General features: G+C 34.8%; 1 protein-coding gene across 10 annotated transcripts in view; it reads right to left on the bottom strand.

The window, feature by feature from the left end:
* Positions 1-25,538, bottom strand: part of HEATR5A (HEAT repeat containing 5A) — a 118,971-nt gene that overhangs the window by 50,027 nt on the left and 43,406 nt on the right. For 6 of the 10 annotated variants that reach the window (XM_073211396.1, XM_073211400.1, XM_073211402.1 and 3 more), the window contains 5 exons: positions 24,819-24,971; positions 23,770-23,869; positions 17,155-17,264; positions 3,109-3,275; positions 2,846-3,021 (listed from right to left, as the gene is read on the bottom strand). In XM_073211396.1, the coding sequence (XP_073067497.1) occupies positions 2,846-3,021; positions 3,109-3,275; positions 17,155-17,264; positions 23,770-23,869; positions 24,819-24,971 (706 nt within the window). The remainder of the gene's footprint in view (positions 1-2,845; positions 3,022-3,108; positions 3,276-17,154; positions 17,265-23,769; positions 23,870-24,818; positions 24,972-25,538) is intronic. The other 4 variants (XM_073211399.1, XM_036999348.2, XM_073211403.1 and 1 more) reach the window with 1 other exon arrangement.

Raw genomic sequence — 25,538 nt, 5'->3', positions numbered from 1 at the left:
TTGTGTATATGTACCACCTCTTCTTTATCCATTCATCTACAGATGGACACTTAGGTTGCTTCCATATCTTGGCTATTGTAAAAAGTGCTGATAAACATAGGGCTGCATATGTCTTTTTGAATCTGAGAAGTTGTATTCTTTGGGTATATTCCAAGGAGTGGGATTCCCGAGCCAAATGGTATTTCTATTTTTAGTTTTTTGAGGAACCTCCATATTGCTTTTCACAATGGTTGAAATAGCTTACATTCCCACCAGCAGTGTAGGAGGGTACCCCTTTCTCCGCATCTTCGCCAGCATTTGTTTTTCTTAGTCTTTTTGATGCTGGCTATCCTTACTGGTGTGAGGTGATATCTCATTGTGGTTTTAATTTACATTTCCCTGATGGTTAGTGATGTGGAGCATCTTTTCATGTGTCTGTTGGCCATCTGAATTTCTTCTTTGGGGAACTGTCTCTTCAGATCCTCTGCCCATTTGCTAATCAGGGTATTTGCTTTTTGGGTGTTTCTTATTTTGGATGTTAACCCCTTATCAGATATGTCATTTACAAATATATTCTCCCATACTGTAGGATGCCTTTTTGTTCTGTTGATGGTGTCCTTTGCCATGCAGAAATTTTTTAGTTTGATGTAGTCCCATGAGTTCATTTTTGCTTTTGTTTCCCTTTCTCGAAGAGATGCGTTCAGGAAGAAGTTGCTCATGCTTATATTCAGGAGATGTTTGCTTATGTTGTCTTCTAAAAGTTTTATGGTTTCATGACTTACATTCAAGTCTTTAATCCATTTCAAGTTTACTTTTGTGTGTGGGGTTAAACAATAATCCAGTTTCATTCTCTTGCATGTAGCTGTCCAGTTTTCCCAACACCAGCTGTTGAAGAGGCTGTCATTTCCCCGTTGTCCATGGCTCCTTTATCACATATTAACTGACCATTTATGGTTGGGTTTATATCAGGGCTCTCTAGTCTGTTCCAGTGGTCTGTGGGTGTGTTCTTGTGCCAGTACCAAATTGTACTACCCATTTTTTTGTATCTAGGATCCTGCCAGACCATTTCCTTCCTGTAAAAATCTCCAAATTAGCAGGAAAAGCAAGACTACTATTTTTAATCAGTTAGAATCCAAACAGAATATGTGTTGCTTTTACCCATTCTCAACTTTTTTTTATTAAAACAAGCAAAATCTCCCCTCACTTGAATATTTGTTCTATATATTATTTTTAATGCAGGTGGGGTTAAAAGAAACACTCAGCACACTTTAAAGTTCATTACATTTAAACAATAGAAATATGAAACCATTTCCTTGAAAGTACAGTTGGGGCAATAAATCTAAAGAAAAAAATTATCTAAAAAAGTAATAAAATTAATATATTAAAAGGAAAGCTTATAAGAAGTATGTATTTTTTCTTGTTCACATTCTTTCTTATGCCTATCAAAAAGAGTAGAGTCATTTAAAAACATGTTTAATATAAATGTTTTGCCCATATAGCTGCCCTTGTTTCATCAGTGTAGTTATTGCTGTATTAATCCAAATTATTTTAAATTAATTATATGCTTTATAATTAGGTAGGTGGTGGAAAATAAAATTTTCCTCTCATCTTTTAGTGCTATATCATTCATTTATAATTTGTCTTTAGTATCTTATAACTATAACTTTTTAGTTATAGTATATGCAGGAGCTATAGGCTACAAATAAATTAGGAGAAAACATCATCTTCTGAGTTTAAAGCTCTGAAAAGACATCTCAAAGTATGTATGTTTACCTTGTGAGAATGAGTAAATAATACCATCATTCTAAATAAAATGACATGAAGTTATTAAAAATCAATATAAATTTTACCTTCTAACTGCTGAAAAGTAAGCTTTCCCAAGTCCTGTATCAGAAATGCATATCTGACAAGACTCAAATATTTTTGTGAGTCTTCATCAAAGAGACAAAGGTTAAATTCCCTACCTAACTGATATTCTCTGGAAGAATAACTGGATAAAATGATATAAAAGCTATGATCTAGTCAAATGTACTGTTTCATCTAGCATGACAGAGACAGAGGTTGGGGGCAGGGGGAAGAGAGAGAATATCTGTATGACTGAGGAGTTAATAATTTTTAAGTTGTTAACCAGCATAGCCTAAGTGAGAGATTCACTTCCATTCAATATCTCAGATAAAAACAGAATTTTCTGGATACCGGACATGAGTAGTATTTTTTGATAGCCAAGAAAGGTATTATCTTCAGTTACCAATTAAGGAACCGTCATTCTGAATGAGAAGTCAATATCAGCCTTTGATTTTTCAAACCCAAAGTATTTTGAGTGAACTGAAATCTACCAAACTTAAGACTAATTAGTTTTAATCTAATTTTTGAAATCTGCCAAACACTGAAGATTAACTCCTAGGCCTATAATGTCTCCAAGGCAAGAAAGCCTATGAGACCTAGTCTAAGAAGAAAATCAGTGAGTTTTTTTTTGGGGGGTGGGGGAGGTAACAATAGTTCATAAACCAATGTTCTGTGTCACTGAGATTTTCATTTGTATTTTCAGCTAGATGATAAGCTAATAGTGGGTAAAGTGTTGTATCCATGAGTGCCTAGTAGTTGCCAGGTTAATACAGTCATTTAATTTAATCACTACCTTAATTGCTTATTAAATATTAGCCAAGTAAATAAACAACAGCTTTTTTCACCTCCACTGTTATCTCTAAGATATCTTTTGTATTAATAAGAACATTTAACAACATTCTTCTTACCCACCAGCTCTCTATTATGCATTCATCAAATCTATTACCAATCCTGAAGTATTATGTTTCAGGATAGGTGAACTATTTATTTCAGGAAAAGTGAATTACTCAAGATGGTTTACCTTTGAGCTTCTCCCACATGAGCACATACAACTCCAAAAAGCTTGACTGCAGAGCTAATAACTGACAGTGTTGGAGGTAGGGGTTTAGGCACAGAATCTCCTTCTACACCTTTCTCATAAATAGTATAAGGATCGTACTCGAGACTTCCACAAGCAATACCACTACCAAGCAGGAGCTAAAAGAAAAAAAATTAACATAAAAAGTTTTAAAACCACTGTTCACAGACTGAATCAACCCAAGAGTTACTGAAAAATGACCTTACCTGTTCTTCAATAAATCTATGGTCAGTTTCCTGTAGCAAAGGACTCAGTATCAGAAGATCATCCTGATGACAGAGGGGAGGAAGTAAAAATGTAGATGCTGCCACCTGTATATCAGGGGCAGTCAGGTCAGCAGCCAGCTCTTTGAGGATAGTGCAGAGGTTTTCTGCTGAGTCAGAGAAAAAGAGCAATTAGCAATTCAGTAATAGCAGTTAACTGGTTACAGTAAGGGTTAAAAAAATTCAAGTTGAACTTTAATCTACACATCAACTAACTTGAATCTATCACAACCAAAGATAATATATCTAATGCTTAAAAAATGCCCTACAAATGAAAGGCTCAACTGTATGCTACTGGTCCCAGGGTAAGAATGGGTACCGAACAGACATCTCAAAGTATGTGTGTGTGTATACCTTACAATAATAAATAAATACTACCATTATTTTAAATATAGTGACATGAGGCATAAAAACAATTTAAAAAGATAAACAGATACAAAAGCATAAATTATGTTAAAAAAAACATAGCCTGGAAAAAATTTATAAGCATTAGACATGATTTTATTATGGAAAATTTCAAACATATATTAACAAAGATATAAAAGCAGACTCCCCACTACCCTGTCATATGATCATCACCCTTTTGACCAGAGGACCGATATTGTCTCACTTATACCCCACCATTTCACCAGTGCCTGTATCATTTTTTTTCATGTATAGTCATTTATTGTTATATAGCTCTTTATATTCATATATAACCATTTCTTATCATTGTTCTATTAGTCATTTATTCATATCATGTGGGAAAAAAACTCAGTCCTTGCCATCGGGGAGCTTACAGTTGGGTTGGGAGACAGACAAAATAGTTACTTAAGAACATTCAGTGCTAGGACAGGAGGTCAGCTAACCCAGAGGAATTGTTCTGGGCACCCAAAAGAAGGATTATGATAGTTGAGATTTATTGAATACTTAATCACTTCTAGGCAAGGTTTCAGGGGCTTTTACATGGACCGTTTCACTTCACTTCCCTGACAGCTCTGTGGGGTGTAGATATTGAAATTATCATCCTCATTTCTTTTTTGATTTAAATGTCAATTTATTGCGAGAAAGACTAGGCACTCCTGTTCCAATAGCTGTGCAACTCTTTCTATGGTCCTGGCATAGGACCAGTTGTCTCCCTGGCTTCTGCTGCCTCTCCAGAGAATGACAGGTGCCCCCACCCCCACCCATTTGGTTTTTTTTTTTGAGAGGGCATCTCTCATATTTATTGATCAAATGGTTGTTAACAACAATAAAATTCTGTATAGGGGACTCAATGCACAATCATTAATCAACCCCAAGCCTAATTCTCAACAGTCTCCAATCTTCTGAAGCATAATGAACAAGTTCTTACATGGTGAACAAGTTCTTACATAGTGAATAAGTTCTTACATGGTGAACAGTGCAAGGGCAGTCATATCACAGAAACTTTCAGTTTTGATCACGCATCATGAACTATAAACAATCAAGTCAGATATGATTATTAGTTTGATTTTTATACTTGATTTATATGTGAATCCCACATTCCTCCCTTATTATTATGATTATTTTTTAAATAAAATGCTGAAGTGGTAGGTAGATGCAAGATAAAGGTAGAAAACATAATTTAGTGCTGTAAGAGGGCAAATGTAGATGATGATCAGGTCTGTGCCTATAGACTAAGTATTAATCCAAGCTAGACAAGGGCAACAAAACATCCACGGATGCAGAAGATTTCTCTCAAAACAGGGGGGGTGAGGTTCTAAGCCTCACCTCTGTTGATTCCCAATTTCTCACCTGATGGCCCCCCTGCGACTGTGCCTGTCTTAAATTGTTCCTCCCTTGAGGAATCTTACCCGTCTCTGGCTAACCAGTCATCTTTCGGGGCCATACAGGGAAATGTAAAGTTGGTAAGTGAGAGAGAAGCAATATTCTTTGAAAAGGTTAGCTTTTTACTTCTTTGCAGATTTATGCCCTGTGGCTTCTATGCCCAGCATTTGTCTTGAGGTATCTTTACCACTTGGAAGAATTATGATACTCGGTAATTTTCAATATGAGGCACGAATTCTACTAAAGGGTTGTAATTAGGAAGGAAGAAGAAAAGCTATAGAAGTAGCAGACGGAAGAAAACATGGGAAGATTATTTCTTTGACATATCTTCTTGTAGAGTAACATAAGCATGTACAGGTTTTAATTGTGCCTGTATCATTTTGAAGGAAACCTTAGAAAGTATATCATGTCCTCTATAAATATTTCATTGTGTATCATAAAGTTAAGGATATTTTAAATAATTTAAAATAATTCCATTAACACAGTATCATTTTAAAAACCACTAAATATCAAACACTTGCATTCAGATTTTTCAATTCTCTCATAATTGCCTATTTTTGCTTGCTTTATATTTGAATCAACATCTAAGTCTACACATTATAAGTAGTTGATATATCTTAAATTTCTCTCAATCTGAAGTTTGTCCCTCTACTTTTTTCTCCCCTGCAATTTATTTGAAGAAATGATATTTTTTCTGTGTAAGTTGCTACAGTCTGGATTTCTATGATTGTACTCCCCTGTTTCTCTACTGTTTCTCTACTGTCTGTATTTTGTAAATTAGAACTTGGATCTAAAGAAGATTCACTTGCTTGTTTGTGTTTTGGAGGCTGAGATAGTTCACAGGCAGTGATTTTCTATTAAGACATGATACCATGTATGATTGTCTCTCATTTATTTTGAAAAACTGGTTCATTTATCCCATTGACCTAAATTATTATCTCAAGGATATTTATCCTAATTTCTGGTGGATTAGCAATAGAAAATTTTATCTACCTATAGCATAAATGGTTTTGCCAGTTTTTAATTTAAGTACTTTAGGAATGAGAACAAATTGCCAAAGAGAAACATTTGCTTTTATAAGTGTCTCTTTGAACATTAGCATCAGGATGACATGAAAACTGGGGTGATGTCTATGAATTAGAAGTGGTATGGTAAGTTAGGAAAGGTTTGCCTGCCATCATTTTCTGTACCATTAGTAGAAATAAAAGCACTACAATAAATATTTACTGAGGATATAATGTGTCAATAAATATACTAAGAGCTTTACAGATAGTTTTCATAACCAACTCATGAAATCCAGTTAGTACTGTCATTTTATACATGAAACAGAAATAAGGAGTTTGTTAACTGCCCAAGATCACACACAGCAAAGTACGACTGAAACACAGCCCAGGTTCCAGAACTCGAGCTTTTTAACTACCATGCCCAATCATTCATTCATTCAAACTCTGTTGAAGATGCTTTGTTTAATAAAGTATACAAAAATTTTACTTAATCCTTCAAGAAGATATAAACTACATGACACAAACACACACATATATAACTATAAAACAATGGCAGAAAGCACTGGTTTCATAAAAGATGAAAACAAAAGAACTGCTAAATTTAGAGAGAGATTACACGCAGGGACTGGGGAGTGAAGGCTTAATGAAGCAAATGAGAGTTGCTCAAAAGAATGTACATTTAACTCCCAGTATATGATACTCACGGAAATAAATTTACTGATTATACAACATGCAAGGTATGTTTGGTACTAATAGCTAAGTGTGAAAATAGTGGTAAATCACTATTTCTTATATAAAGTGATTGCTCATGGAACTATTCCTTAGCAAAGATGATCTGATTTTCAAATGCAAATGTTTTTATTGAAGAAATACATCTTGGACTTTCAGATGCTAATTAGAAGCAATTTTCACTGCAGGGAATATTAAAATACTGCAAAGAGACTTAGAGCAAAACTAAGATAAGAAATAAAAATACGGAGCCCAACTTTCACTCCACAAGCTTCAGAAAACTAAGTCACTATTACAACAAAAATCTGCATCAACTGGAGAACCAGGAAAAGTTACTTAAATTCTTAAATATGTTCCAAAAGCAATTTCTTACTTTCTTGTAAACTTACTTCCTGACAATCCATTATAGCAACTGATAGCATAAGAAACTTTAAACTTCCATACTGTTATTTACCCATATTTTCGGAAGTAACTAGATACATAACTTTAAAGACTACTACTTTTGTACTAAAATATTTGTGTTAAAGACTTAGTGTTAAAGATTTAGAAATTATTATAGGTTACTATTGTACGATGAGCTATGTCATTTAAAATGTCAACTGATATTTAAATGGTAAAGTTCAGACTTATGCTTCATATACACTATAGAAATCTATTAAACAGAATATAATTTTAAAAAATCCTTATTTCTACTTCCACTGTTGTAAAAATGGAAAAAGAAAGACACAGAATGGCTAATTCTTTTTGGTTGAAACATTAAACAAAATTAACACATCCACATTTTCATTTTTCTAGAAACTAAGTTGTTCTTTCATTCATATTCGGAAGTACACACTTGAAAAAGACAAAGAGGGTGAAAGTAGGTTTATCAAGTAGTACATAGTAATTCCTCACTTGTGAAAACTCTGGAACTGATGTAAACTCTACACACTTGTATCTTCTTTATTCCTTTAGGACATCTGATTGCATCTCCAAACTCCAATTCTAAGACATAGTACAAGATTCTGTTTATCTCCTTAAGTCCTTTAAAGGCAGACTTATATTATCATTTATCAGAAGATGCACTGTAGACTTTAAATTTATTCTGGTATTCCTAAATACTTAATGAAGACTTGAAAAAAAATCAGTTTGTATTCACCTGTAGTTTGAAAATAAATTTCAAAATATTATGGTGAAAACTGATGTAAAGTCTGAAGGGAATTGCTTTGGCCAGAACCTAACAGCTATCTGAGCTATGGAAGAGAAATTATCTCTAAGCCTACTATTAGATTATCTAGAAGGTAATTTTTATATAAGAGATATGAGAGATAGGGAAGAATGAGACAGACTTATCACTAAACTTCAGCTGTTTATTCTCTAGTCAGTTAGTTATAAATGGATACGCAGCAAAACATGAAGCCAATCTATTTTAATCTTGATTCGATTGACTAGATAGATATGTGTTCTTGAGTTAGTTTTTGTACCTTCTTTGTGCCTTTATCTGTCAAATGAGAAAAATGTAACTAACTTATTGCATTCTCCTAAGATAAATGAGACAAAAAAATACATAATTTGTAGCACAGTGCCTGACATACAGAAATGGCTCTTTTGATACAGTTTCTGAGAAATGGCAATGTATCCATTTTTTTCAGTTTTATAGAAGTACATATTAAATGCTTACTTTCTATGAAATATCTTGCTAGGTACATTTGTGAATCAGAAAGAGAAGCAGTGGGAACAATACCAGTCACATAAAGATAAAAGCCAAGACAGAGTTATAAGTTAGTATTTTTAACTAATGTGGTATATGTTATATACATATATATATTTTACATATTTTATCATTTTACTAGTAATAATTCCAAATGGGTTATGAAGAAATCTTATTCATCGAGTTTGATGAATTTTCAAACAACTCTTAATGAAGGTCTGATCATAAATAAACAATAAAACAGCAGAACTATAATATACTGGGCAAAGAGTCAGGCTTATACCAAAAACAACATGCAACATAAAAAAGAGAATATAAGAGAATATAAAGAAAGACAATCTGCTGGGTATTAAAAGTCATCTCAATCTGAACTCTTTATAACCAGCACAGAACTAATTAGCTGCCAAATACAAAACACACCAAGGTAGGCTTGGCTGATAGAAGTAAGGAGTCATTAATGGAGAAAAAATTAGTTTCTTGGTGCAAGAGATCTGAATAGCATTTTGGAGCATTTCCCTAGCTGGTACAAGAAGTATTAAAAAGCCTTTTTGGCAAGGGATAAAAGTAAATACCAACAGAATGCTACATTTTTATAACTAGCAGACTGCCCCAGGAATGACAGAGATATCAGTAAAGTAGCAAAGGGATAACTTAAGATGTTTGTTGTAGGCTCAAGAAAACAAAAAAAAATGGATTTCTATAAAGATGTCACAATAGTTATGTTCAGGCATTTAGGTTTAAGGAAAGTAAAATTAAAACACACTTTTCCCCCAAATTAAGGGGAATTTTTCCAGAACCAAGTAAATTGCTAAATAGCAACATTATAACTGGTAAACAATAACTGGCAACAAAATAAGTTTATATGCTGTAATATTCTGCCCAAACCAGTCCCAGATACAGTTAAATAATTGAGATGCAAACTAATTTTATTCCAGGAAGCCTAGACCAATTCTTGGTTAGATGTGCAGTTTCATTTAACGTTTGAAAGCTCATCTGACAGTTAAGTCCCTTATAGACCAGTTCACTGTGTAGCAAGAGTGGCTTGAATATGCTATATTATATTACAAAGAGACTTAAAACCTAATCTGTGTCATTCATTCACTGAGAGTCATAGCATCTGGTAAACCTGTTTGCAAAAAGTAGCTACACTGCATCTCACAACTCATCTTCTTGAAGCATTTTCTGCATCTTCCTGAATTCATACACAATCACTGCGATCTACCACATAAATAAGGTCTGGGGTATTCTGGAAGTAAGACTTCCAGTCAGGCCTGATTATTATTATTTTTAAAAATTTTTTATTAAGGTATAATTGATATTCACTCTTATGAAGGTTTCACATGAAAAAACACTGTGGTTACTACATTTACCCATATTATCAAGTCCCCCCCATGCCCCAATGCAGTCACTGTCCATCAGTGAAGCAAGATGCCACAGATGCACTCTGTACCTTCTCTGTGCTACACTGTTCTCCCTGTGATCCCCCATACCATATGTACTAAACATAATGCCCCTCAATCCCCTTCTCCCTCACACCCTACTCACCCTCCCACACCCCTCCCCTTTGGTAACCACTAGTTCATTCTTGGGGTCTCTGAGTCTGCTGCCATTTTGTTCCTCCAGTTTTGCTTCATTGTGATACTCCACAAATGAGGGAAATCATTTGGCATTTGTCTCTCTCTGCCTGGCTTATTTCACTGAGCATAATGTCCTCCAGCTCCATCCATGTTGTCGCAAATGGTAGGATTTGTTTCTTTCTTATGTCTGAATAGTATTCCATTGTGTATACGTACCACCTCTTCTTTATTCATTACTCTACTGATGGATGCTTGGTTTTCTTCATATCTTAGCTATTGTAAAAAGTGCTGCAATAAATATAGGGGTGCATTCTTTTTGAAACTGAGAAGTTGTATTCTTTGGGTAAATTTCAAGGAGTGGGATTCCCAGGTCAAATGGTATTTCTATTTTTAGTTTTTTGAGGAACCTCCGTATTGCTTTCCACAATGGTTGAAGTACCTTACATTCCCACCAGCAGTGAAGGAGGGTTCCCCTTTCTCTGCATCCTCGTTAGCATTTGTTGTTGTTTGTCTTTTGGTTGGTGGCGATCCTTACTGGTGTGAGGTGATATCTCATTGTGGTTTTAATTTACATTTCCCCAGTGTTTAGTGATGTGGAGCATCTTTTCATGTGTTTCTTGGCCATCTGAATTTCTTCTTTGGAGAACTGTCTGTTCATATCCTCTGACCATGTGTTAATCGGCTTATTTGCTTTTTGGGTGTTGAGGTGTGTAAGTTTTTTATATATTTTGGATGTTAACCCCTTGTCGGATATGTCATTTACAAATATATTCTCCCATACTGTAGGATGCCTTTTTGTTCTATTGATGGTGTCCTTTACCGTGCAGAAACTTTTTTAGTTTGATGTAGTCCCATGAGTTCATTTATGCTTTTGTTTCCCTTTCTCAAGGAGATGCATTCAGGAAGAAGTTGCTCATGCTTATATTCAGGAGATGTTTACTTATGTTGTCTTCTAAGAGTGTTATGGTTTCATGACTTACATTCAAGTCTTTAATCCATTTCTAGTTTACTTTTGTGTGGGGTTAAACAATAATCCAGTTTCATTCTCTTGCATGTAGCTGTCCAGTTTTGCCAACACCAGCTGTTGAAGAGGCTGTCATCATTTTCCCATTGTATGTCCATGGCTCCTTTACTGTATATTGACTGACCATACATGGGTTTATATCAGGGCTCTCTAGTCTGGTCCATTGGTCTATGGGTCTGTTCTTGTGCCAGTACCAAATTGTCTTGATTACTGTGGCTCTGTAGTAGAGCTTGAAGTTGGGGAGCACAATCCCTCAGCTATATTCTTCCTTCACAGAATTGCTTTGGCTCTTTGAGGTCTTTTGTGGTTCTGTATGAATTTTAGAACGATTTTCTCTTGTTTGTTGAAGAATGCTGTTGGTATTTTGATAGGAATTGCACTGAATCTATAGATTGCTTTAGGCAGGATGGCCATTTTGACAATATTAATTCTTCCTATCCATGACCACGGGATGTGTTCCCATTTATTGGTATCTTCTTTAATTTCTCTCATGAGTGTCTTGTAGTTTTCAGGGTATAGGTCTTTCACTTCCTTGGTTAGGTTTATTCTTAGGTATTTTATTCTTTTTGATGCAATTGTGAGAGGAACTGTTTTCCTGATTTCTCTCTCTGCTAGTTCATTGTTAGTGTATAGGAATGCAACAGATTTCTGTGTATTAATTTTGTATCCTGCAGCTTTGCTGAATTCAGATATTAGATCTAGTAGTTTTGGAGTGGATTCTTTAAGGTTTTTTTATGTACAATATCATGTCATCTGCAAAAAGGGACAGTTTGACTTCTTCCTTGCAAATCTGGATGCCTTTTATTTCTCTGTGTTGTCTGATTGCCAAGGCTAGGACATCCAGTACTATGTTGAATACAAGTGGGGAGTGTGGGCATCCTTATCCTGTTCCTGATCTTAAAGGAAAAGCTTGCAGCTTCTCGTTATTAAATATGATGTTGGCTGTGGGTTTGTCATATATGACCTTTATTATGCTGAGGTACTTGCCCTCTATACCCATTTTGTTGAGAGTTTTTATCATGAATGGATGTTGAATTTTGTCAAATGCTTTTTCAGCATCTATGGAGACAATCATGTGGTTTCTGTCCTTTTTGTTGATGTGGTGGATGATGATGATGGATTTTCGAATGTTGTACCATCCTTGCATCCCTGGAATAAATCCTACTTGATAATGGTGGATGATCTTTTTGATGTATTTTTGAATTCGGTTTGCTAATATTTTGCTGACTATTTTTGCATCTATGTTCATCAGGGATATTGGTCTCTAATTTTCTTTTTTTGTGGAGTCTTTGCCTGGTTTTGGTGTTAGAGCAATGCTGGCCTCAAAGAATGAGTTTGGAAGTATTCCCTCCTCTTCTATTTTTTGAAAAACTTTAAGAAGAATGGGTATTAGGTCTTCACTAAATGTTTGATAAAATTCAGTGGTGAAGCCATCTGGTCCAGGCATTTTTGTTCTTAGGTAGTTTTTTGATTACCAGTTCAATTTCTTTGCTGGTAATTGGTCTGTGCAGATTTTCTATTTCTTCATGGGTCATGCTTGGAAGGTTGTATTTTTCTAGAAAGTTGTCCATTTCTTCTAGGTTATCCAGTTTGTTACCATATAATTTCTCATAGTATTCTCTCATAATTCTTTGTAGTTTTGTGGTGTTATAGTGATTTTTCCTTTATCATTTCTGATTCTGTTTCTGTGTGGACTCTCTTTTTTTCTTGGTAAGTCTGGCTAGGGGTTTATCTATTTTGTATATTTTCTCAAAGAATCAGCTCTTGCTTTCATAGAGTCTGTCTGCTGTTTAATTCTCAATTTTATTTATTTCTCCTCTAATCTTTATTATGTCCCTCCTTCTACTGACTTTGGGCCTCATTTGTTCTTCTTTTGTAGTTTTGTTAATTGTGAGTTTAGACTGCTTATATCGGTTTGTTCTTCTTTCATGAGGTAGGCCTGTATTGCAATATACTTTCCTCTTAGCACAGCCTTGGCTGCATCCCACAGATTTTTCGGTGTTGAATTATTGTTGTCATTTGTCTCCAAATATAGTTTGGTCTCTATTTTTATTTGGTCATTGATCCATTGGTTATTTAGGAGCATGTCGTTGAGCCTGCATGTGTTTGTAGGATTTTTCATTTTCTTTGTGTAATTTATTTCTGGTTTCATACCTTTGTGGTCTAAGAAACTGGTTGATATAATTTTAATCTTTTTGAATTCACTGAGTCTCTTTTTGTGGCCTAGTATATGATCTATTCTTGAAAATGTTCCATGTGCACTTGAGAAGAATGTGTATTCTGCTGCTTTTGGGTGTAGAGTTCTGTAGATGTCTGTTAGGTCCATCTGTTCACATGTGTTGTTCAGTGCCTCTGTGTCCTTACTTATTTTCTGTCTGGTTGATCTGTCCTTTGGAGTGAATGGAGTGTTGAAGTCTCCTAGAATGTATGCATTGCATTCTATTTCCCCTTTTAATTGTGTGAATATTTGTTTCACATATGTAGGTGCTCCTATGTTGGGTGCGTAGATATTTATAATGGTTATATCTTCTTGTTGGATTGACCCCTTTATCATTATGTAATGTCCTTCTTTGTTTCTTGTGACTTTCTTTGTTTTGAAGTCTATTTTGTCTGATACAAGTACTACAACTCCTGCTTTTTTCTATTAGTTGTATGAAATATCTTTTTCCATCCCTTCACTTTTAGTCTGTGTATGTCTTTGGGATTGAAGTGAGTCTCTTGTATGCAGCATATAGATGGGTCTTGTTTTTTAATCCATTGAGTGACTCTATGTCTTTTGATTGGTGCATTCAGTCCATTTACATTTAGGGTGATTATCGATAGTATGTACTTATTGCCATTGCAAACTTTAGATTTGTGGTTACCAATGGTTCAAGGTTAACTTCCTTACTATCTAAGAGTCTGACTTAACTCAGTTAATATGCTATTACAAACACAATCTACAGGTTCCTTTCTTTTTCTCTTCCTGTTTCTTTCTCCCCCATTCTTTATTAGGTATCATACACGACTTTTTGTCTATCCCTTGATTGACTTTGGGGATAGTTAATTTAATTTTGCATTTGTTTAGTAATTAGCTGTTCTAATTTCTTTATTGTGGTTTTATTACCTCTGGTGATCTATAGCAGTCCCACCAAAATAGACTGTAGAGATGGTTTGTGGGAGGTAAACTCTCAGCTTTTGCTTATCTGGAAATTGTTTAATCCCTCCTTCAAATTTAAATGATAATCTGGCCAGATAAAGTAATCTTGGTTCCAGGTCCTTCTGCTTCATTGCATTAAATACATCATGCCACTCCTTCTGGCCTGTAAGATTTCTGCTGACAAGTCTGATGATGGCCTGATGAGCTTTCTTTTGTATGTGATCTCATTTCTCACTCTGGCTGCTTTTAACAGTGTGTCCTTATCCTTGATCTTTGCCATTTTAATTACTATATGTTTTACTCTTGTCTTCCTTGGGTCCCTTGTGTTAGGAGATCTGTGGATCTCCATGGCTTGAGAGACTGTCTCCTTTCCCAGATTGGGGAAGTTTTCAGCAAATACCTCCTCAATGACACTTTCTATTCCTTTCTCTCTCTCTTCTTCTTCTTCTGGTACCCCTATAATACGAATATTGCTCTGTTTGGATTGGTCACACAGTTTTCTCAATATTCCTTCATTCTCAGAGATCCTTTTAACTCTCTGTGCCTCAGCTTCTTTGTATTTGTCTTCTCTTGTTTCTCTTTCATTTATTGTCTCCTCTACTATATCCAATCTGCTTTTAATACCCTCCATTGTGCTCTTCAACGATTGGATCTCTGATTGGAATTCATTCCTGAGTTCTTGAATATCTTTCTGTACCTCCATTAGCATGTTAATGATTTTTATTTTGAACTCCCATTCAGGAAGAGTCATTAGGTCCATGTCATCTTTCTCAGGAGTTATATTAATTTTACTCTGAACCAGGTTTCTTTGTCGTTTCATATTTGTATGTGGCGTTCTCTAGTGTCTAGAAGCTCTATTCTCTGGAGCTGCTCAGCCCCTGAAGCAATGTATGGGGTCGCAGAGTAATGGTATTGGTCCCTGGGGGGAGGAAAGAGCTGTTTCCTGCTTCCTGGTTGCTATGAATGTCTCCACTGCCTGAGCTAGTGGGCCGAGCACACAGGTATATAAGCCTCTATGTTTTGTGTTTGTAGTTGCTATAGACAGATCTTCTCTCTGGCTGGCCTAATGCCAGGGTAGGATTTGCTGGTTTGCGAGCCACGTTGGGCTAGACAGGAGAAAGGTGCAGTAGGGTGCCTATCATGGAGGGGGTCTTTGGAGCTGTGTAGGCAGCCAGGGAGCTGGAGCACCTGGAAATCTTGAAAGCTCCCAACCTGCTTTGTAGAGTGTACCCACACAATTTTGTCTACCTGTCCTCTCTCCTGAGCAGTAAGCTCTGTGCAATCCTTACCCCTTTAGCAGCTCTCTTGCTAAGGGCTTCCTTGTTAGGACGTCTCTCAGACTTCCCGCTTGTGGAAAGCATGGATCCCTGCCTTCCACAAGCAGCTGAAATCTCAGTCTCTCCTGGAATTCCACCTGTCTTATCTTTCCAATTCCCTAATCATGAGAGTATCATGAAAGCACCATGAAATGTAGGTTTGTACTCCCACAGCAGATCTATTGGAGTTAGGTATTCAGCAGTCCCAGGCCTCCACTCCCTCCCTGATCCATTTCTCTTCTCCAGCAGGTGTGCTGGGGTCGGGGAAGGGCTTGGGTCCCGCTGGTCCACAGCTTTGGTATGTTACCCTGTTCTGTGACGTCTGCTCTTTTCTCCAGGTGTATGCAGTCTGGCACAGTCCTCTTTCCTGTTGCTCTTTGAGGATTAGTTGTGTTAATTATATTTTCATATTATATATGGTTTTAGGAGGAAGCCTCTGTCTCACCTCTCACGCCGCCATCTTTAAATCAGGCCTAATTTTATTTTGACTACCAACATCCCAAACCGTGAAACAAATGTTCTTTTGTCTACTGTTTCTACATTAAAACCAATGGTAGGAATGGTGGTGACTATCTCCCCTAACTTCAGTTTACAAAGAATGCCTGCCTGGCCAGCAGCATCCAATCCAACAATCAAAATGTGCAATTGCTTCTCGTGGCCAAGGCAGAAGAGGGGAGAGTTGGTGAGGTCCATGGTGGTGGTGGTGGCACTTGTGCCAGCAGGAGCAGAAGTGGTCTGGAATGTCCCTGGTCTTTTCCTTTCATGCTACTGGCAAACTGAAAGGGAAGAGGAGCAGAGGAAGAAAGAGGGTGGCAGAGATGGCTCACTAGCTGGTATGATGGACGAAGCTCATGAACAGGAACTGGCAGAGTGAGGGCCTGCTTAAGGACTGTATTATATTGTATTTACTTGCAGAGTAAGGATATATAAGCCAGAAAGTGTAATATTTTTAAAAGGAATAGATTTGAAGCAACAATCAATTTGGTTGGTTGAAAATTATTAACACTAAAAAAATACAAAAGTTCCCACTGGAGAACATTTTCAACTTTCACCACTTAAAATAAGAGTCTTTAAGTTATTCAATAGTAGTAACAATATATTTTTCTTAAAACTGCATTTTAAATTTACAAGAAACATTTTAGGACAAATTTTAAAAGTGAAACAAGTTTATTTTACCAATCATAGCATTCCAGTAATTCAAAATCATCTTTGAGTGATTCCCGAAAAGTTCCATTCACAAAATCTCTTATCACCTTATTTATTAATAAGAGCAAAACCTACACTAAAAACTGATAAAATCAATTATACCTTGTTAGTTCAATATGAAACTTCTGTCTGGATGGAGTTAATGGAATTGTGGAATGGAATGTGTATAGCAGATAATAGAGGAAACTAGGAATGGCCAAATCTAATAGATTTGTACTGTATATTCTGTAGAAAACCCTGGACAAAAATCAAGACCAATCTTTGTGATTGATTCTTTCCCACACAGTGGAACTAGGGATTTTTTCCCCAGGAGAGAAGAAAGTTAGACATAAAGAAGCAGGGTTTAGTTTTTTTTCTTCTCTTTTATGTATTTATTATAAGATGGTTAAGATTAACTCTCTGAACCTCCTAGAACAAGGTACTAAATAACTGCCATATAATTCATTCACTCAGGTATTATTTTCTGGGCACTGTACTAGCCACAAACAGTAAAGTATTTTGGTCTAACGCACATACCTTCATAGGTTTCAGGAGGTAATAAAATCAGTAATTCATAAAGCCTTTGTCTATAAACTACTGATGGTGTTTTCAAAGGACTTCCGTATGTTTTTAGTATTGAAGAAAGCCTTAAAACAAAAGAAAAAGAATATCTTAAGTATGTTAGTTATATAACAATGTACCAATATTGAATAGGTTGACACATAAATATAAAAACTACTTGTTATTAGTTAACATTAGTGCTGCTTTTATGTCTTTTTTTATGATGTGATTGTAAGTTATAAGAGGGGTTACAAGTGTCATACATGGAAATCATTCCGTGCTCTCTTCAATTACACTCCATAAAACAAAAGAATACATTCAGCTTAAATTTCTAAGGCCATAAGCATTTTGTCTAGCAACTGCAACTCCTACTAAATTTTAAAACTTATAACTCAGCACTTGAAAAAACTAAAATCTATTATGTAGAAAAGGAGTTAGTCAAAAAACAAACACACAGGAGACACAAATACCTGAAGAAAAATGCAAGTGTTTGTTAGAAACTTGATCTGGAATGCCATCACCAAGTAAAAATGAATCATATATAAAAGTATACATAAACAAATTCTCTTAAAAAAAAAAAGCTAAACCAATGCTTCCATTAACAAAATCACTTATCACCTCCTTTCTATTCTCTCTTCTTTCAATTTCATGGGACTCTTTATCTTCTATTCATTCTCATTACTGGTATTTACTAATGTTCACTGATTGAACAAATATTTATCAAAGGATTAATACTCTTTACAATATACCTTGTTATCAACTTGAGTATAGTTTTTATTTCTTTTAGTAATACAGAAATTCAATGCAATTTTACCATTGGGCTAAACTGACTAAACTGTTGTGGCATGAGGTTTCCAGGAACTCTAGAAACTGGCAATGTTTACTCACTTCTATTTTCTAGAAAAACCATTGCCTGCTATTTTTAGTTTCTAGAAGAAAAGAAAGTTATCTTTTCACTTGTCATTTTATTTTTAAAAAGTTGGTTCCACTTTGTATCTTAGTAAACAATATACAAAAGCAATTATAAAATCTGGGTGTCATTTTTTAGTTATGGGAGTTAAAAATAAATCCACTGCATTTTTGTATTTCTCTAAAGCCAGAAAGAAAATTACAGCTGAAATATGAAAATTATTTAATCATATAGACAAGAATTTAGGAAAATATTTCTAGTGCTTTCTCCTTTTATTAGGAGGGCAGACTAGAATCTATGAAGGGTCTTCCTGCTGTAAATACACTTAGATCCTTGATAAAAGATCATGTGCATTCCAAGGTTAATCTCCCCCCACCAAAAAATCGTAAAAATTATGAAACAAAACATGAACTGAAATCAGAGTGGGTACACAAGTATCAATACCAACACAGAGTCTGTGATTGAACTTGTGCCCATGGCAAGGTAGGGGGTGACAAAGTGGAGTCTCTTGAAGGCAGCTGAAATGGTCCCAAGTCCTGGCAGAGGCAAAGGCATATCAAATTAAACACAGCTGAAGAGAGAATTAGTGAACTGGAAGAGAGAGCTAAAGAAATTACCCAGAATGTAGCAGAGAGAAAATAAGAAAAAAATATTAGAAAAAGATTAAGAGACATAGAAGACAAAATGAAAACATCTACAATTTGTCTAATCAGAGCCCAAGACAGAAAGTGTAAGGATAATTGGAAACAGGTAATTATCTGAAAAGATAACACTTTTCCAGAATTCCTAAGAGGAAAGAACCAACAGAACATAAACCAAGTTGGATAAAGAAATCCAAATTGGCAGTTTAAAGCAGAGATTGTGAGGTTCAGTTTTTAAAAACTCCAACTATATGCAATTTGTGAGACACACCTAAAAACACAGTGATATGGAAAAATATTAAGGATAAAGGGAGTTACTGTATAGTGATAAAAGATTTAATTAATCAGGGAGATATAATTCAAAATTCCTATGTACCTAATGAGGAACCAAAGGTAGGCTGCCCCAAAATGTACCACTCTATCATGAAGTCTATGTGGAGCTGAAGGCAATCAAGATCCTGTGGGCTCAAAAGAAACTTTTATCCCTTAACTACCTACAAAAATATAAACTGGAGTCTTTCTAAAAATATAGGTTACTGGCAGAGATAAATTTTATCTGAGTGACCTATCTTTATGAAAGGGCAAACATCTAATTACCAAACTTCTGCTCTTCCCATCACCGTATGAACTGCCCTCCTCCCCTTTGAAGCCCTGAGCCCCTATTCCATTCCTTAGCTCCAGATGGCACATATATACCTCATTTTAACTTTCTGTCATCATACTGCTCATGTATATGGGGTTCCTGTTATGTACAAGATTAAATTTTTCTCCTGTTAACCTGTCTCACATAGACTTTATTTTTAGAATAGAGAGAAGAGCCTTGAAGGGTAGAGGAAAATTTTCTCTCCCTAATATTAAAAAGTTTCAAAATATGAAAAAAACACAAATTGATAGAACTATAGAGAAAAACTGATAAACCCAGCATCACAATGGAGGAGTTTAACACATCTCTCTCAATGATAGCTTAAGCAGATAAAAAATGAATGAAGATAGATGGACCAATAGAACTTTTTAAAAAACACATTTGTCATAGAGAAAGTTTCAACAAATTTAAAAGGGCAAGTAACATACTGATCATATTTACCAATTATAATGTAATTCAGTTAAAAAATCAGTAACAAAACTGTAAGCTGAACACTAATTTCGTATGTTTAGAATTTTAAAGGCATAGTTCTAAATAACTCGAAGTCATAATGAAATTTAAAAATACATAAACTGAAAAAGTGGAAATAATATGTATCAATATTTTAGGATTCAGCAACTGGGACCTTAGAAGGAAGTTTATGGTCTTACCTTATATTTGAGAATTAAGAAAAATTCAATGAGCTAATGAGCATTCAAATTAAGAGGTGAGAAGAAGAACAAGGATTTAAGAAAGCAGAAAGGAGTAATAATGACGTAGAAAACAAATTCAACATAATTAAAGTTTTTATTTGTACAGATTGATAAAATAGATACATCTCTCATGAGCTGGATCAGGAAAAACAAAAGAGAAGGCACAATGAAACTAATCAAGAATGGAGAAAGGGACATTACAGATAGAGCAGAGATTAAGAAGAGACTACTAAGAACAATTTTATGCCAAAAAATTTGAAGATAAAGATGCAGTGGTAAAACTGAAAAAAGAAAAAAAAAAGCAAACAAGCAAAACAACTCCCCAACCAAACCTCGAATAGTCAAAAATTAAGGAAATGGAATACAGGTATCACCTGCTTTTTGAAAGTTTGCATTACACCATTTCACTTTTATGAAAGACTTACGTTAGTGCCTGTTTTCGCTAATCAAAAGAGATAAAAAAGAATTTTGCTTTTATGAAAAAAGCTGAAAAGTAAAAATAGTGCTCAATGTTTGTTTTGCAGCAATCCATAGAGGTGGCATGACCTCAAGCAGCAAGAATGACACCAGCAAGCTCCTTCCCTGGTAACTACAACTTAGCATCAAGCTACCATGGCTTTGAACTCTGTCTGTGAGCACCTGTACTTTATCTTGATTTATTTTCTGCATCCATTACCAAGATGCATCCTAAGGTATGAGAGAAGCACAGAAGAGGTTATTTTTTGCATCTGGGAATGCTAAAACCCTTTCCCATACGAATTGACGGTAACTACTTCCCTGCTTAACAGCATATGAAAGGCTTCATAGGAACACTCTACTTTCAATAGGAGAAACCATTATGTAGTTAAAAAATAAAATTCCCCCAAAGAAATACTGGTTCCAGACTGTTTTACAGACAGGTGGCTGCTAACAAACTTTCATGTGACATATCATTCCAATCTTACATAAACTCCTTCACTAAACATGATGAAACATTCACACACCTCATTGTATGAGGTAAGTATAACTTTGAAGAAAACTTGAAGAAGGCAGGCAAAAAAGAAAATTATAGGGCACTCTCACTGATGAATATAGATAAAGAGACCCAAACACAAGCCAACCAAACCTAGAAGTTTCTTCTGAAAATGATAATTGTTCCAAGCACAGTGTCTCCCAAGAATGTAACCAAGTAAAAAGCTGGTCAGAAAAATTTGTTACATTAAAGTTATCCAATTAAAACCATTTTATAAAAATCAAACCCATTCATGATGAAAAACAAAACAAAATATAGCCAACTAGCAAGATGCTACTTTATTAACCTGATAAAGAGCAGCTACTAAAAAGCCTGCAGCAAATATCATTCTTACTCATAAAATATGAGAAGCATTCCCTTTAACCACTTCTATTCTATTTCAAATGGTAGTCATCTAGTTAGTATATAAAGGGAGAAAGAGAATATGAATGAGTCAGAATTAAAAAGGGAGAAATCCCAGAAGAATCTATATATGTTTAATATAGAAGAGTTTAGCAAGGTAGTTGGATATAAATCATATTTTTACACAACAGCAATAAAGAGATTATACACATACACACCCACCCACTCCCACATATTTATTTAATAACTATAATGAAAAAATATAAAGTATCTTGGGAATAAATTTTTTAAAAGGCATGTAAGACATTCTTAGAGAAAAAATTTTATACTTTGCAAAAGACCTCAGTGTTAGGAAAACGAGGTATCATGTTTATGGATATTGTAAGAATATCAATTGTCTACAAATTTATCTATAGATTCAATGGAATTCCAAATAAAATTTCAAAAGGAGACAATTAGAAGTTCAAGAAGGGCCAAATATGACTAACAATGATTGGGCAAGAAGTCTTGCCCTACAACAGATGCTAAAATTTACTGTAAAGATGATGTGGTGGTGGCACAGAAATGGGCAGACACACCAACAGAAGAACACAGGAGAGAGCATTGAAACAGAGCATGTATATATGGGACTATAACACATGAGAGGTGAATGGCAATCCCTGGAGGAAGTAAGGATTTTTTAGGCAAGTATGAGACAATTTGTTATTCATATTAAAAAGGACAGTGAAGTTGGATTTCTAACTCACTCCAACTATAAAACTCAATTCCAGATGGATTAAAGACTTAAATGTGAAAGACAAAACTTGGGACATTTTAGAAGGAAATAAAAGAAAGTATCTTTATAATTCTGAAGGAAGATTTTTTTCAACCAAAAGACAAAAAGTACTGACAAAAAAGTAAAAGATAAATTTGATATTTAAATTAAGAGTGTCTTAATTAAAAACTATTTTACCTAAATATAGGTAAAGATATGCATGAATTGGGATTTTACAGAAGGCGAAATACTGAGGAACAATAAATATATAAAATGACATTTAAACTATCAGATATCAAATATGTAAATTAAATCATGAAATACCAATTTACACCTGGTGGATGGGCTAGAATTGATGTCTGAGTAAGTGTTGCTGAAGAAGTGAGTACTCACATGTACTACTGTAGAAATAGGTAAGAGTTTTGGAAAATAATTTGGATATTTTATTGATAGGAGGATGCATAAACTACTGTATATTCACACAATAAAATATTATACAGCAACCAAAATGAATGAACTGACGCACAGATAAAGTTTAGAAACATAATATTGTGTAAAAAAAGTAAGTTTCAGAAAGAGCATACCATTTGCCTGTTAAAGCAAAACTTAACAATATACTGTTTAGGGAAATATGTGTACATGATACACTTTTTAAAACCTACAAGGGAATGGCAACTATAAAATTCAGGGTAGTGATTAATGGTATTAATCAGCAGTACTTGACAGGAGCTTAATGATACTGAAGGTTAGCTAATCGACGATATTAAAGTTATCAATAGTATTGTTAATGTTCTAGTTCACAGGTTGCTAAAGCCAGCCCTCTACCTCTTTTTTGTAAAGAAAGTTTTACTGGAATATAGCCACATTCATTCATTTCTAGTTTATCTATGACTGCTTTTGAGCTACAACAGAGTTGAGCAGGTACAACAGAGACTGTATGATCAGCAAAGCCTCAGAAATTTACTATTTGCCCCTTAGCAGCAAATATTTGCTAAGCTCAGCATGGGCTGTGTTGGATTCACAGGGGTTCATTTCATTATGATGCTTTATAATACTTTCATTATAAGCCGTATCTTAAATGTATTTTTCTATATACATAAAATGTTAAATCATTAAATAGTTGTTTAGAAAGCTTTTTTTCCTAAACTATACATTTAATAATTAGGAAATTACAAGTCCTCATGACATATAATGGATTTTGTTTTCTTATCATATGTGTATAAGCCAAACATGAAAAATATAAACAACAAACTGTTAACAAGCATCTGGTTCTTAGGAACACAGAATAGCACTAACAAACCAATAAAATGCATACCTGAAAAGGTTAACATGCTTAATATTTAATTTCTTGGTTAAATCTGACTGTATGGAAGATACATTATCCACCACGTAACTTTCCTTCCCTTTAAATATGTATTTTTCTTTCAAGATACTAGCCTAAAAAAAAAAATTATATAACTAAATGTTTGCCTTCCTCTGCAAAAGGGAAATCACTCACCACCATAAAACCTTGGCCTTATTAATGTACTTAGATGATATTAACAAATCAAATTGATTGCTATTAAAATTTTATCAATTCTAAACAGCCGATCCTTACTGAGTTAGCAAATCCACAGCACAAGGAAGTGGTGGGAGAAGACGCTGAATTACTTCCTCAGTAAGGAGATCACCACAGTGGGAAACAAAGCTCTTGATAGCTGAAAAACAGAAAAGATTTTTATTTGGCAGAGAATAATGAACCATGAGAAAAGCATTCAATTATGATATGGCATTTGCACTTTTATTAGAGGAATAAAGAAATGTGCTAAAAACAAAAAAAATTCTTGAAACTCTTGTATAAAAAGGAAGCTAGTACCTTCCATCTCTAATCAAGCTAAAAAAACTTCCTAGAATTACTATAAGATCAACAAGCAGTTAACAAAATGTTGCCTTCCTGGGGTTTTATATCAGCCCTGAGCTCAGAAGTAGAAGAATAAAGTATCTTAAACTCTCCAGTTTGCCAGTTTCAACTAGTTCTGTGGGACCATGCTGATTTTTGAGTCAGCGTGTTAGGTTTTATAGATGCTACCTGAAACAGAAGTTTTTATAAGGAATTATTTCATATGTAGAATAAAATGAGTATTTTAAAGTTAGACTGAGTTTCAAAGCCGCTTTTCTTTTGTAAGGGTAAAAAATGCCACAAATTTACACACAATACCAAAATCAATGCTTCCATGCCTTTTCAGGGACCCCACCTCCCTTACTTCAAATTTTCACAGTGGATACTACTTTAATGGTCTGTGTTTTTTAGAAGGGTACAAGTTTCATATATAAAAAACTAAATGGAAACAATGCTTAATTAATGCTAATTAAATCCAACCCTAGTATTTCTAAAAAGAGGAATGAATGCCTACTTAGGAAAAATCAATCTTGATATTTCTCAACCGGATTACATCTAATAAAACATGCATTATACTAAGGATTAGAACTCTTAAATTTGGTTTATTATATCACACTTCTGTTACAATCACCAACTAAGCAATTATACTCAATTATAATACCACCAGAAGATTTCTGCCCCCTTAGATTAAATAAAATATACAAGTAGGTGCAAGGTTAGAGTGGGAAAAAGTCAAAGGACGGGGAGAGACACTAAACTCAACCTACCACAGAGAGCACCAGCTCGGCCTTCCAAGGTTACCTGCCATGTAAATGAATCTCCGCGGCTCTTTTCTGTTTCTAGATCTTTAGGAGACACTGGAAAGACACACTTCCACAACAGCAAAACTCGAGCAAGATGATGACTGATAACTGAAGAACCTGAAATTTATTCAACTTTTACTTATGAAAAAACCCAAAATGGTTACTTTTTAAAATTCTAAAATAAGCAGGAACATCCCCCCCCAACAAAGTAAGTTTTGATGCAATACTGTGTCCCTTTGCCTACCTTCTGGTTCCAATGAATGTACTACTGAAGGAATAATTCTCTGAAGGCACTGGAGTAGAGAAAGGAAGAACTAACAGTATAGTCTGTGCTCTGAGGTTAGCTCTTCCACTACTACTGTGATCTCTTTGAGACCTATAAAATGAAGCTAATACCACCTGCACTGCTTGTGTCCAGGCTTTGTCAAATCTAAATGATGCAGCACACTTTTAAAGCACTGTGAAAATCTGTATTGTACCATATAAATGCAAGGTACTATTGTTTTTTGGTAACAAATAACATTGGATTAGAATAATACTAACTTTAGAAAGCAACTTGTTTCAGGCCAAATATCAGATATGATACATCTGACTGGATTTTTTTTCCTTAAAGATTTCAGACCAACAATATATATTAACTGAGGGTTCATGAATACACAAACCCAGTAATGAAAGGCAATGGAC

This window comes from Manis javanica, chromosome 8 (genome assembly GCF_040802235.1).
Source record: "Manis javanica isolate MJ-LG chromosome 8, MJ_LKY, whole genome shotgun sequence".
In the NCBI taxonomy this organism is placed as follows: Eukaryota; Metazoa; Chordata; class Mammalia; order Pholidota; family Manidae; genus Manis; species Manis javanica.
The sequence above is the reverse complement of the archived record's forward strand: the minus strand, read 5'-3'. Positions and strand labels throughout refer to the sequence as shown.